Source organism: Trematomus bernacchii, unplaced genomic scaffold, assembly GCF_902827165.1.
Source record: "Trematomus bernacchii unplaced genomic scaffold, fTreBer1.1, whole genome shotgun sequence".
NCBI lineage: Eukaryota > Metazoa > Chordata > Actinopteri > Perciformes > Nototheniidae > Trematomus > Trematomus bernacchii.
This window is the reverse complement of record NW_022987840.1, coordinates 1,437,501-1,451,799: the sequence shown is the minus strand read 5'-3', so window position 1 is coordinate 1,451,799 and position 14,299 is coordinate 1,437,501. Positions and strand designations below refer to the sequence as shown.

At 39.6% G+C, this 14,299-nt stretch overlaps 1 protein-coding gene across 2 annotated transcripts in view; it reads left to right on the top strand.

The window, feature by feature from the left end:
• Window positions 1-14,299, top strand: part of LOC117500575 (mannosyl-oligosaccharide 1,2-alpha-mannosidase IA) — a 192,694-nt gene that overhangs the window by 162,701 nt on the left and 15,694 nt on the right. Inside the window, exons 5-8 of one of the 2 annotated variants that reach the window (XM_034153477.1) lie at window positions 800-894; window positions 7,024-7,150; window positions 8,100-8,193; window positions 11,511-11,626. In XM_034153477.1, coding sequence (XP_034009368.1) covers window positions 800-894; window positions 7,024-7,150; window positions 8,100-8,193; window positions 11,511-11,626 — 432 coding nt within the window. The remainder of the gene's footprint in view (window positions 1-799; window positions 895-7,023; window positions 7,151-8,099; window positions 8,194-11,510; window positions 11,627-14,299) is intronic. The other variant, XM_034153478.1, reaches the window with a different exon arrangement.

The following is a 14,299-nucleotide window of genomic DNA, read 5'->3' as shown; positions in this document are numbered from 1 at the left end:
TGTCTTCCTCTATCTACCACTCCTGGGCAACTTCACGAAATTGGCGAATGCTTCAGTAAAATGCCTTCCCTCTGTTTTCATCGCACCTTAAGCGAACAAGTGCAATTGCTATTTATCATAGCTTTGGTATGCAGTTGCTTAGTGCTTACCAACGTTCAGTGGTTCCCAGTCTGTGTAATACATACAATACAATACAGATTTTTTTATAAAGCACTTTAAAACCTCCAGACCAAAGTGATGTACAGTCAAATAAACAAACAAAACGTACAAACAATCCCACAGCAAAGCTCACACACCATAAAACAAGTACAAGTAAAAAACAATAGACAATTTAAATGCAATAAAAGCGACATACTAAAAGATGTCAATACGCTAAGGAGAAGAGGTGGGAAGTCTGTACAACTTCAAGAAAGTGGCTCATGGTTCGGCAAAACACCTTTCCTCTGTTTTCATCCCGCCTTAAGCGAACAAGTGCAATTGCTATTTGTCATACTGTAGCTTAGGGGTGCCGTTGCTTAGTGCTTACCAACGTTCAGTGGTTCCCAGTCAGTGTAATACATGTAGCATGCACCATACCTCCTCTTTCGTTGCCTTTTTACTGCAATGAATGGTAAACATCGACGCTGGAATTACGTGAAGAAGTTAAGATCAAACTTGGTGATTCATTTGTGTTGATTTATTTTTACACGTTAAGGTTTCTAGATTAATCGTCAGCGTTTACAGATTAAAGTTGACAGCCCTGGTTTCTACATATGCTGTCTATTCACCAGATTGCACCTTTTTTTATGTTTTTTTCCAGTTTTACAAGAAAAAGGTGGTGGAGCTGGGAGAGAAGCTGCTGCCGGCCTTCAACACGCCGACAGGAATCCCCCGAGGAGTCATCAACCTGGGGAGGTGAGTCTCAGCAGCAGCCTTCACCTCCAGAAGTCCTCCATCCCCGATAACAGACAATTTCAAGTTCTCATGCTGGCTGGCATTAATCAGCACAGATTGCATTTTATTCATCTTGGCAACCAGAGGCAGGGCTTATTTCCAAAACGTGAGCCGAGTGTGAAGTGAGAAATATCAACAAACAAGAAATGATCTCACATTGTGTTCAGCGTTCCTCTATATCCTCACTTACATGAAATGACACTGATTTTTTTTTTTACTTTCAGCTGTTGCAATGCCTTGGGACATCTTGGTACATAAATGTTGCAAAACGATAAAAAATAGATCCAAATCTTTTAATGACAAAAGTGAGAGCCACGTGACTTTTCTGAAATGATAGTTCTAATTTATCGTGGATGAAAAAATAAATGAAGAAAAGTAAATTAGCAAAGGAAAACAGGTCCAAACAAACAGGCTCAGTTTGTTGACAATGGAGCAGCTGCAGGCTGAGCTTTACAATGACGATAACATTTGGATGAGAATTAATCTGTGTTCATAAACACTTTGGAAGATCACATGAATAATATTTGCATGTATTAAAACGAGTTGTTCATTTGTAATCTGTTCCAAACCATTACCCTTGTAATCAAAACATCTTTATTGACACAATTGAGTGTTAATGCCACGGTCACGCAACACAACATCAAGCTTTTTTCATTTTTTATATCAATTTGACCATAAAGTTGTGTGTGTGTGTGTGTGTGTGTGTGTGTGTGTGTGTGTGTGTGTGTGTGTGTGTGTGTGTGTGTGTGTGTGTGTGTGTGTGTGTGTGTGTGTGTGTGTGTGTGTGTGTGTGTGTGTGTGTGTGTGTGTGTGTGTGTGTGTGTGTGTGTGTGTGTGTGTGTGTGTGTGTGTGTGTGTGTGTGTGTGTGTGTGTGTGTGTGTGTGTGTGTGTGTGTGTGTGTGTCTTCTGTATTTTCATTTTACAATTTAATAGTGAGACAGCTTTTTTTGACTAACTGATGAAAGCTGATAGCAGCACTGTAACTGCTGCAGTCAAATTATCATCGCTAGCCTCCGTGCCCACAGCCCGACTCCGGCATGAACAACAGGGGAGATGTTTTCTAAATGGTATGAAAAAAAAAAATGTCTAGCTCTTATTATTTATATTTAAAGTTGAATTAATTCCAGTAAATCAAGTGAAACCTTTCTTACTTACTCGATGTTATAAACAGGCCTGTTGAGGTTTTTTTTACTGAACACGATCCATGACATTAACACTTGCATGAAGATATTAAAAAATAAATTACTTAAAGGTTACAAAAATGGTGAGACAGTAGTGAGAAAAAGTACAGTTACAGTTAAATACATAAGCAGGCTACATACAAAATGGGTTCCTCAGAACAAACAATCACATGCGTCCATTTTTCTTTTATAAGTGTAAACAGTGTTTGCTAAATAATCTTCTGAGCCTCTTGTAAAATAGTGAATTTTCTACAATTTTGAATGATCTATAATGTCTTTAATCCATGGCTCAAAGGTGTGAGGAAACTTTTCTTTCCATTAAATCAGTATGATCTGTAGAGAGAGATGCAAAAGCTCATATTTTGTGTAATGCTGACTAAAAGGTATATCTTGAGAGCTACTCCGAATACTGCAGTAGTAGCAGAAGGTTCTACAGATTAAAATATCTGAAAGGCTTTTGCTTAATGATGAAGTGTGCCATGATCTAAAGTATTACCTTCACACAGCCATGTTTGATTATTGGAAGTTATTCAACTAAATGTAAACTCCTTCTATGTCTGCTTATAAAATGTAAGTTTATTTACCCTCCGCTTCCTCTCTTTCTATAACCATATTTTGTACGAAACTTCCTGGCACCTGTGTCATCCACCTGCTAGCAATTACCCAGCAGCCAGTGTGGACAGCTGCCGGAAGATTTAATTACCTCACTCCACCTTTCATTTCTGCTGCATCACCAACACGGTCTGTGGTGCAGATGGGCCGGAGGAACCAGGCCGCCCACAGGGGGACATAGAGCGGAGTGCACACACACAAACAAACAAACACACACACACACACACACACACACACACACACACACACACACACACACACACACACACACACACACACACACACACACACACACACACACACACACACACACACACACACACACACACACACGTCACTTTGAGAAGAACATATGCAATGTGTAGCACAAGCAGTAAGTCAGCTCTGAGCACACGGGGGGTTCTGCTGCTCAGATCCGAAATATTTTCTTATATGCTGTAAGTGACGGACTGTTGAGCAACTCTTGGTGCTTTCAGTGTTCTCCTCCATGTTTCTGTTAATGTGACCTGTCAAATACCTGGAAGGGAAATGTAGCTCCAAGTTTCTTTTTCTGGTTAAATACACTTTTAGGTTGAGTTTTAGATATCTGCCCACTCCATATCTCAGATTCAGATTATTGTCCATACATTTGCTATAAATGGACATTTTTCTTTGGCACCGGCATCTAAGACAACACTCTCCATACACAGCACCACTACAGTTCAGACACAATACCCAACAATAATGTATCTTAAAATCTAAAAGTTACTATGAGGGAGATGGATTATAAAAGTAGATTTTTCCTCTACTGGCGTGTAGTACAGGAACTGAGGCTCAGCTCTGACGCATTTACCCCTCCATTGTTATTCTCTCTTTATAAGGAGTAGAAAGATTGCTTGATTAAGGGATTAGTTGATGCAGTAAAATTATTATTTAATACATGTTCTGGAAAAAACAAAAATATCATCTAGTTCCTGCTTCTTATCTTCTATATAATGAAAAGATTTCGAGAAAATAATCATCTGTTCAATATTTGCTGAAAATGTCCAGGGACAGGCGTTGAGAATGAACAGCAGCTCTACATGCTGCGATGCATCGCTCTGGATAATTGTTGTGCCATTCTCTAGTGTATCTGTCCCGATCACATAAACATTAAATTAATAAATATCTGTAAGTTAGTTTTCTTGAAAAATAAGTGGGTTTCTTTTGTAGCGAGTGACTCTTTTCACACCAGGCTTCTTCATTGTTTATGTATATAAGTTTACACGTTGTAACACATTTGATACACAGTCGCTTACAAAATGATTTCAAAAAATGTATTGTTAGCAATTCCTTTTTTTAATAAACGCCCTTAAAAAAGCTAAAAGATGATCTTGATAGCAACCTAAATTAAACTTATTTTCTTCAATATCCATGAAATAAATATGATTTTGTTTATTTTTTTATATAATTCACTCTTCTCTTCAAAGTAAATAAAAAAAGTGTTGCCCAAAAAACTCAATAATTTGTACGGTAATTCTGGCAAATTCACACATATGTAATAGCATTTTGGACAAACATGTAGATACTGCAATGTGATCAATTAATTACATATATTGAGAGGTCACACAGTTTTATTTATGTGTTTGTGTCCCCAGTAAATATCAAAGGGTAGAAATATTTAGGCTAACATATTATGCATGACATGTAATATAGATTTTTTCCACACCTGATTTAATTTCTGACAGCTATGAGAGAGTGAGTCTGTGTTTGTTAAAGGGCTGATGAGATGAATGAGAGCCGGTGGAAAACCTCCACCTTTGATTCTGAGATTGATTCTTCTCAAAGGAGACTCAGATGTGACTCGAGCCACAGCTTCTAATGATGCAGCCCCCAAACTTTTAATGGACGCATTCATCAGAGTGGAAAACCCTTTGACTCACCCACCTCCCACCTTTTTCCCCTCCCTCCATCTACATCTTACAAATTCAGTTCAATTCATTACCGGATCTGTGATGTTCTGCAGCGTCTATTAGAGGATATGTGAAGTCATTCTGGTATATTCTGCCTCTAGTGATCAGAGCTTTAGTGCACCGTCTCTGAGACCGCACATTAACGGAGGATTAGATCTGCACGGCGATATTAGCCTTACTGACTCGAGGAAATAAAACATAATGTTCTCCACTGTTCTTGACCTTGGTCTTCGTGGTTTTGGGGTTACTCTTTAAAGGTCCCCTATTATACTGTTTTTCATCAATATATTATAGGTGTCAGATGTATACAAAAGATGTCTCTGAAGTGTTTGGCTCCAAACACCAAACAGATCATTGCAGCATCCCATAATCCCCTCTGTTTAAGCCCTGTTTCTAAAGGGCTGATTCTCTGTCTGTTACTTTAGATGAAAATAAGGAGTCACTCCCCACGCCCCTCTGAGAGATATTTGGTTAAAAAGAACACAATGGTGCTCTAGGAGGAGATTCAGGTGATAAGGTGGGGGGGGGGGGGGGTTACCTTGCTTGGTGATTGGCTAATGGTTACACAAGCCAAAAAATCGTTATGACATAAAGTGGCCAAAATCTGATCAGTTCATTTTCAGACAGGTTTATATAAATGGATCAGGACAAGAAGTGAGAGAATCTTTTTTCCTGAAACTTTCAGAATCTCTTTACACAGAGGGGACACATGTTTATGTATAAAAGACGTGAAAAAGTGGATTTTGCATAATAGGTGAACTTTAATGCCGTCTTCACAGTGAAAACACACAATTTGGCAAGTTTCAAGTCAAGGTTAATGCGACCATAAACCTTCGTAAAGGTGGATGACGGTGCAGTTTATGTATTCAAATATTGTATGTTTAAACATATATTTGTTGCATGAACTTAGGAGAAGAATTTGAAGCTGATCAACTTAATTTGACTCATGACACATTTGATAGTGCTGCAACCCAAAACTTTTCTTGAATTATTCATACAATAATTTGGTCAATAAAATACAGACAGATCCTTTTGAACATTTACCACTGCCCAAAGTGACGTATTGAAATGGCATCGGAAAACGTACCGTACCCAGAATATATTTAAAAATAAACAATGAATTGTTTTGGTTATAGAAGGGGAAACCATTAACATTTTGGGGATTCATTTTCAGTCAAATGCTAATGGACCATCGATTTATCGTTTCTGCTCTGGTGTTGCATAAAGTCGAGGAAGAGCGAGTTTATGCGGATGATTCATGGTCCAAGTCTGAAAACCACAAATGACAACCGCTGAATGTTCAAATAGATCAATACACTTTGGATGGAAAGCATTATGCACATCTCTGGAGACAGACGTGCGGTGGATGGTTATTGATTTCCATCTGAAAAGGGAATCAAAATAAGACCCGCCTGTTATGATGCATTAAGCAGGAATCTGAAGAAGAGGCCAAGAGGTCCACCAAGCACTCAGTCGGTTACTTTCTGTTACATTTAGCAAATTAAAGAAACTCTGAGAGGGACTCACTTCTAAAGCTGCGGCTGCTATCAGGAATTAGCTTTGTTGCATTACTCAGTAACAGAGAAAACAACAGTGGCTGTGATTCATCTGATAAAAGGCCATTTTATAATATGTTTCTGCTGCACTATTTCTTAATGTCTTTCATTTTTGTAAACGCTTTGAATTGCCTCGTGTTGAAAGTTGCTGTATAAATAAACTTGCCTTGCCTTGATAGCAGGAACTACCTTTGGTTGATAATATAAACTCCGACAAACAGTGAAATAAAGAAGCATATTAAACTTAAGACAAGTTCAAGTTAAGCTGCGGTGTTGACTAAGGAGCTTGTTGAACATTATTGTGTAGCCTCAGGTTCCTTTACTGCCCACCTTTAGAGGAAATTAATACACTTCTTCTTGTTTGTTGATTGGGTTTTTTGGCGATACAAAAACAGCCTCAGTCAAAATATATATAAAATATTTTTGAATAAAGCCTTTCAATTGTGTTTTATTGTCAGAGTTTATAGATTTTTTATCTTCAAAGTCTACTGTATATTACGGTTTAATTCAATTTTTAGATGTTTACATTTTAGTATTGTTTATTTCTACTCTTTAATTTTCTACTTATGTGCAATGCTTTGTTTTGTTTTCGCAAACATTTCCCAATGTGGGATCAATAAAGTACCTCTTATCTTATCTTATCTTATTATTATCTTAAACGACCTTCCCAACAATGCTCCACCACCTTTGTGAATAACTTTTCTAATTACAATGCAGTGTATATGCAACCTTTTTATGGAGGTGTTTTCTCTGTAGATGCGGTGTGTGTCACAGCTGTGAGACTTAGTCCACCTGTTTGGTTTTTGTTGCAGTGGCACCAGTTGGAGCTGGGGCTGGGCCTCAGCCGGGAGCAGCATCCTGGCTGAGTTCGGGACCCTCCACCTCGAGTTCGTCCATCTGTCTGAGCTCTCCAGGAATCCAATCTTCACGGAGAAGGTGATATAATTATACAGTTTACACATATAGATCACATTTCCATTCTCACTTTACAGGGCTGAAGGATTGGTAAGAAATCAAATGTTTTGGTAATTTTGACTGATATTGTAGTTTACGTTATTGGAAGGAATTATTATTTTTGCATCATGATTCTGATTAACAATGAAAAATACTGTGGTGTGATTTTCTTTTGCACCTGTGTGTACATAAAGTAATAATGATTTAAAGGGGACCTATCATGCAAAATGCACTTTTGTACGTCTTTTATACATGAATATGAACTCACCAAGTGTCAGAAAACACAACCCTCTCTCTTTTCCTCCATACCCAAATCTCTAAAAACGGGGCTGCAACGGAGCTGATCCAGATTTGAAATTGTTCTGACGTCAGAAACAGGGAGCTCCGCCTATATGGGCAACTCTCCACCTATCAGGGGAATGGGGGGTTGGGCCACGGCCATTGCCGCTCGAAAGCGCTGGAGACGCTGTAGTACATATGCCAGGCCTGTAAGTGGCGCTGTAGTCTGCCACAAAAGCAGCGAAGAAGACTTCTCACAGAATCAGCCCTTGCAAAAACAGGGCTGGAAAAGAGCAAATAGAGCTAAATGAGGCATGGCTAAAATGCATGATCTGTTTGGTATTTTGAAAAAAAAAACTTCACAGACATGTTTTATATAGGTATGGCCCTACAATATATTATTCAAATATAGCATGATAGGTCCACTTTAAGTTAAGAAAAAATTGTGTTTGTCAAAAACATCTCTGCTGTCATTCTACTTACATAACAATGGTATGTTTTTAAACTATTTGACATACTTTTTGACAATGGTTTCCTAGTATTTTTATTCTGCAGGAGGGTTCCCAGGCTTGAAGCAGTGATAGAGTAGATGTTGAATGTGTAAAACTATTTCCGTGCAGTATCTTGACCATAATATTTTGTACCTTTGCAGGTGATGAACATCAGAAAAGTACTGAACAAGATTGAAAAGCCACACGGCCTGTACCCCAACTTCCTCAGTCCTGTCAGTGGCAACTGGGTCCAACGTAAGTTCTGCGTTAGCTTCATATGGGAGCTTCATTCTGATTAAACATCCGTTAAATGATTGTGATTAAATGATTGATATAGAGTTCTCATTGTAATGAAGGACAAGGGCTTTCTGACATTGTTAGAAGAAAAAACATAAGGTGAACAGGATGACACATTATTTTCTTATCTTCTTATTTCTTCATTAAGTTCAAAAATTAAGAATTCAAAGATTCAAAGCTTTATTGTTATGTGTACAACAGCTCGAGCAAAGTATGGCAAAGAGAATCTCAAGTCCCAGGTTCCTCCAACAATGTAACATCCACTATATTTAACTTTGAGGTCATTTAAGGTCTTCTCACATTTTCTACCTTCCTCATTTCTGTCATGGGGCTCCTCACCGCTGACAGACCTGGAGTCAGCTCACGCACCAAAGCTCTTCAGGCCGCTCGTCTGTGTCACCCACCCATCCGTCTATTCCCTTTCACTTTTAATATCACTTCATAGCAGTGGCTGTATAACTCCCAAAGCTCCGGGTTATTAAAATGATAATGAATTCAATTACTTCAGGAAATTGTATCTTTCCGATTTACCTGAAAGGAGCTGAAAAAAAGGCGACTCCGGGCCTGAATATGTGGTAATCTGGATGATTACAGAGGCTAATTGTTGTGGGTGAGCGTGTAAAGAGGCAAACTATATATTTATCGCCACAAAGGGAGAAAAAAAAAAATGTGGTGCTTCACAGCTCACCCTCTTCCGTCTGTGTCAAGGACAAACACAGCAGCTCTGTGATAACCTTGCGGGGAGTCAACAGAGGTGTGTGTGTGTGTGTGTGTGTGTGTGTGTGTGTGTGTGTGTGTGTGTGTGTGTGTGTGTGTGTGTGTGTGTGTGTGTGTGTGTGTGTGTGTGTGTGTGTGTGTGTGTGTGTGTGTGTGTGTGTGTGTGTGTGTGTGTGTGTGTGTGTGTGTGTGTGTGTGTGTGTGTGTGTGTGTGTGTGTGTGTGTGTGTGTGTGTGTGTGTGTGTCATAAGTGGAGAGATGCACGCCTCCACTGCAATATCACCTTTATAATGACAGTGTGAACTGTGGAGGATGATCAACAGCCACTCTTTACAGAAAGCTTTAGGCGTGGTACATAATTATTTTAAGTTCAAATAAATTATTTTCTACCCTCAGTGAACAGAGAGCGTGTGGGTTCATGGAACATGATCGTGCACGCCTATAATTAACCAGAGAAGCAAAGAAAGAGTGACAAAATGTAGACAGTGCAGCATTTATTGGATTGTCTACCACAGGTCACAAAAGAGTATGTAACTGTGAATCCAGAAAACCAAACACAGCTTATTCAGACGTGGTGGCCTCTAAAAAGGATTTGTTCATAGAGTTTCGATTAAGATGTTTATGTATTATACATATTTAGCATTAGCAGTGTAGCGGGCGCCTGAGGCTTCAGATTTTCATTGCCAACGACTTCTTATCTGGCATTATTTTGCATATGATGAATAAAAACAATAGTGCAGTAGCAGTGTTACATAAAAGTGCTTAAAGGTATAATTCATTAGATGAATGGATTTAGCTATATAAGCGGTATTAAATGGATAGATGAATTAAACAACAAACATGATTTATTCTTAATATAGATATTTCAGTTTTAAGCCCTTTATGAGATAATTAACTTCCCAGCTTTTGTAAGGCATGGCAAGGCAAGTGCTTTACAAAAATGAAAGACATTAAAGGTGGGGTAGGTAATTTTGGAGAAACCAGCTCGAGATCGCTAGAATTTGAAAATACACAGCCGGAGAAAATCTGCCACTTCCTTACAGAGCCCCTCCTCCAACACACACGAACGCGCACATGACCAATGAGGGCACGAGATAAGTTTGTGCACAGATGGAAGGCTGACAGGCAGGTAGGCCATCCAGTTATTTTAGCCGGGCCGGCTAAAATGATTGGCCGTGCTTTTTACAGTACTACGGCTTCCACAGATGACATTTTTTTATGGATTTTTTGTCAAAGCACTTAAGATGTTCATTGCTATCGGGATGTTAAGAGCATTCCATGGAATATAACAAAAAGTGTATCTCGAGCCGGTTTCTCAAACTTACCTACCCTACCTTTAAGAGCATTAAGAAATATATTATAAAATAATTTCATCATCACTCATTTAAAAGCAAGGATATGAATTGGCATTTAAAGAAATTCATTTAAAAGCAAAGATAATAAAACATGAATAACAAAGGTACATGAATACAACTTACAGTGCAGTGTGAGATACACACATCTGAAATGTTTATGTCTGACTCTCAGGCGCCATCCACACGGAAACGAAAATGAAAACAAACCGATGTCCATATCAAAAAAGTCTTCCGTTCACACGGATACGGCTCAATAAACGTGTCCGTTCATTGGTTGCCATGGTTGCCTGATTGCCCTTCTGTTTATTCTCCGCGGTGGATTTAGCAACATGTAGTTCATGTAGTTCTCCATGTCCACTTGTTGCTGATGGTTGTGGGAGAGGAGCTGTAGCATGGTCAGTAGCGTCTGGAGCACGAAAGCAACCCTGTGATCCGCCATTGTTGTTGTTGTTGGCGAAACACATCAGCAATGACGCGGGGGTGAGCAGCAGAGGTGGGGAGAGGCGGGGCTATGGCGTCATCGTTATCAGGAAATGATCGTATAGGACGTACACGTAGGAACCGTTTGGCCCTCCAGAGCGTTTCGTCCGCAGATCTACCCACCTTGGGAGCCGTTATCGTTATCGTTATCCGCGTTTCCGTGTCGGCCTCCTGTGGACGAACCGTCTATACGATAGAGAACTGTAGCGGATACAACCCATTTCGTCTCCGTGTGGACGGGGTCTCAGTCATTGCTAACTTCTTTGACCTCACTTTCTTTCTACTTTCTTTTTTAATTTATCCTTTAGTTATTTCAAGTGTTTCATGCTAAACGAACCCCCCTTTTGAAAATGCTAATCTGCAACCCAATATTCCGAAAATTCAACTGATCCTGTCCATATTTGTGTAGCATATAAAATGTATTTGCTCCCAGACATTCATGTGGCTTGCTAGTTTTGGACCCCATCTGTAACCCCAATACACGTAGGGGACTTTGTAGCTAGCAGTAGTGACATTGTTTGCTACAGGTCCAACACTATCCACTGTCACAGGAATCAATATTTTAGTTTAAAAGTGTACAACATCTTCCAACCGCCAGAAAATTGCATACAAAAACACTTGTTCTTCTTTTGAGCAAACCTTTCAACGCTTCTTTAGTCTTTTTTTGCCCTGCAGATAGAGCTGATTGTGACCCTGCTGTCTCCCTCCTCTTCCTCTCCTCAGATCACGTCTCCATCGGGGGCCTCGGGGACAGCTTCTACGAGTATCTGATCAAATCATATCTGATGTCAGACAAGTCGGACGACGACGCAAAGAAGATGTACTACAGCGCGCTGGAGGTATGGACATTTTAATCTTCCATTTCACGCTCAGGCATGGCTCCTTTAGCCGAAACGATAAAAGTTACAGTAATTTGCATATGCCTGCGATCAAACAGAGTGGAAAGTGATTTACACCTAAGAGGAACGAGAGGTACACCGCTTAAAGTTTGAGAGGATAGTTGAAGGCTAAACTTTCTTCATGTAATATGTGAGATTTACTCTTTATGGAAAGAGACACAATGCTCGTTTGATATTCAGCTCATATTTTTAGTCAAAAAATGAATAATAACAAGGTAGAAGAGTGTTCTGCCATTTCTTCTTGCCGTTTTAAAGATGATTAAGTATTTTGCAAGATGAAGCCTTTATTAATGATCATAGCCGGACACTTAATCAATGAGTGTTGCCTTGAATACCGTAATAAAATGTCTCATCAAGTTCATAATTTGACATTAATAAAGAGTCATTTCTGCCGCCTATTTTTTAAGATCTGTTAAACGGAGAGTGACACGACGTTAAGTTTGTTTTTTAATTCCTGTTTGCTCACCTGCTTTATGTAAAGCGTTCTGCTGCATGTTTATTCATCCACAGAATCGCATAAATGAATATTGAAATCATAGAGAGCCAGTGCCTGTCATCTTGTTGTTTTTCGCCCCATATTGAGGGTAAACAGTAAAAAAAGGCATACATTTAATCCCTCTTTGTGCATATTTATTACGAAGTTGCTGTGATATTAACATTAATCTGATAAAATACATTTCATTGTTGCCAGTTTTACAACAATTTCCAACCATTTATGTGATGACTTTTAAAGGTCCCATGTCATGGCCATTTCTACTGATCATAATTCCATTGTTGAGGTCTACTAAAATAAATGTATATTGTGCAATTTTCCAAACTCACATTGGTTTCTCATACAGCATCTCTGTATAGTATGTGTATTCACTCTCTGTCCCAAACGGCTTGTTGGAGCTCCCCCCTCCCTGTGAGCCCAGTGGCCGTCTGCGAGACAGCGAGAAACTCAGCCTGGGCACACACACACCCCCGCAGCCCGGCTGGGAGTTTGTGTGTGTGCCCAGGCTGAGTTCCGCGGTGTCTCGCTGTCTGGCAGACCCCACACCAGTGAGCCAGCTCACAGTGTCCCGCTCCTCGCAGCAGTGAGCCTCGCAACGTCCCGCCGAGTGTGTGTGTGTGTGTGTGTGTGTGTGTGTGTGGAAGTCCGCGGATTGGTCCAAACGTAACAGCTCCGCGGACGTAACGTAACTATACCCGAAATACGTCACTATACCGAAGAAGTAAACAATGGAAAAAGAGAAATGTCCAACGAGGCGTTCTGGGGCAGCATAGACAGGTATTTTCTGTGTTAGAGTTTTACTCGCTACAGGGTGTACTTTGAGGGTTTGTGACTCTGCAGACCGTTTACATGCATAAAAATCTACATAACACACAAGGGGACGGGTAATAACCAGAAAAGCATGACATGGGACCTTTAAGTAAAATCGGAATTGACGCGTATTTAAAAATCCGCCTTATGTGTTGAATTGCCATCACGATAACATAACATGCCGCATGCCAGAAAGTGACTATACTGCACTAAAGATAATGGTGTGATAGTGCAAAGAAAAGTATCCTCTTGTCACTCAAAAACACAGCTTTTATCCATAGAAGTGTAGACATGTCTCTCTCCTATATGCATTCAGTGGATCAGAAGCGGAGGTAGAGCTGTAATGGATGCTTTTATTCCGAGCACTATAGCGTGATTATACACAGCAGGAGTATTTTTGTGACAGTGATGCTCTCAGTGGAATGGACATAAGGCTTCCTGGTACTGCTTAATGTGATTAGACAGACACTGACTCATGTGTTTATTTTGTAGCGAAAGGAGCACTCCCACCCACTACCTGCAGAAAAAAAAAAACCTCACAGCTGGGTTTACACATACACATTTATTTTAGCTTAATAGAGATAATGTCAGAGTAAAGCACATTCCCTCCGGCTACAATTACGGTATCAGAGACAATAACTTCATATTGCCATTGATATTTCCTCAGTTCTCATCCGAGGGTCAAGCCAGAGGCAGAAGCACTAATTACAGACGCCCTCTCTCCCCTGTGACTTGGTATTTAAATGGCCACGGACCCCCACTCTATCAGATGAAGTCATATACTGTGTGTTCATACAGAGATCTAAGGTGAAGGCTCAGCGCGACTAATTATCTTTGGCATTCAACTAAAAGTAGACTAATTAAAACACTGTTGAATGAGGGAACAATTTCCAATTATACTATGCCATGATTACAGCTAACAACAGCTCATTAGAGGGGGATTCATCAGTCTCAGCCCTCAAGAAAAACATATTTTTTTAAAAAGAAACATGGTATTTATCAGCTTTCATATTATACACATTAGTTCGTTTTGTCATTAGCAGGTTTCATCTTTATTAACCTTCGTTTAGAATGAAAGGTTTTCCTGTACAGTATCACAGCAGTGGTTAGAGGGATGTTAAGTCACATTCACTGGGTAATTTGAAATTAAAATATCCCACTCCACAAACCAAATGTGCTTTGCCTATGAATCAAGAAGAGGATTTCTTCATTTCCTCCTCTTTCCTTTGTAAGCTGCTCATCATGAAAGAGCTGTTAAAAAATAATGAATGGTTGGACCTGAGATTCAAGAGAGGATTTACACTTTTAAT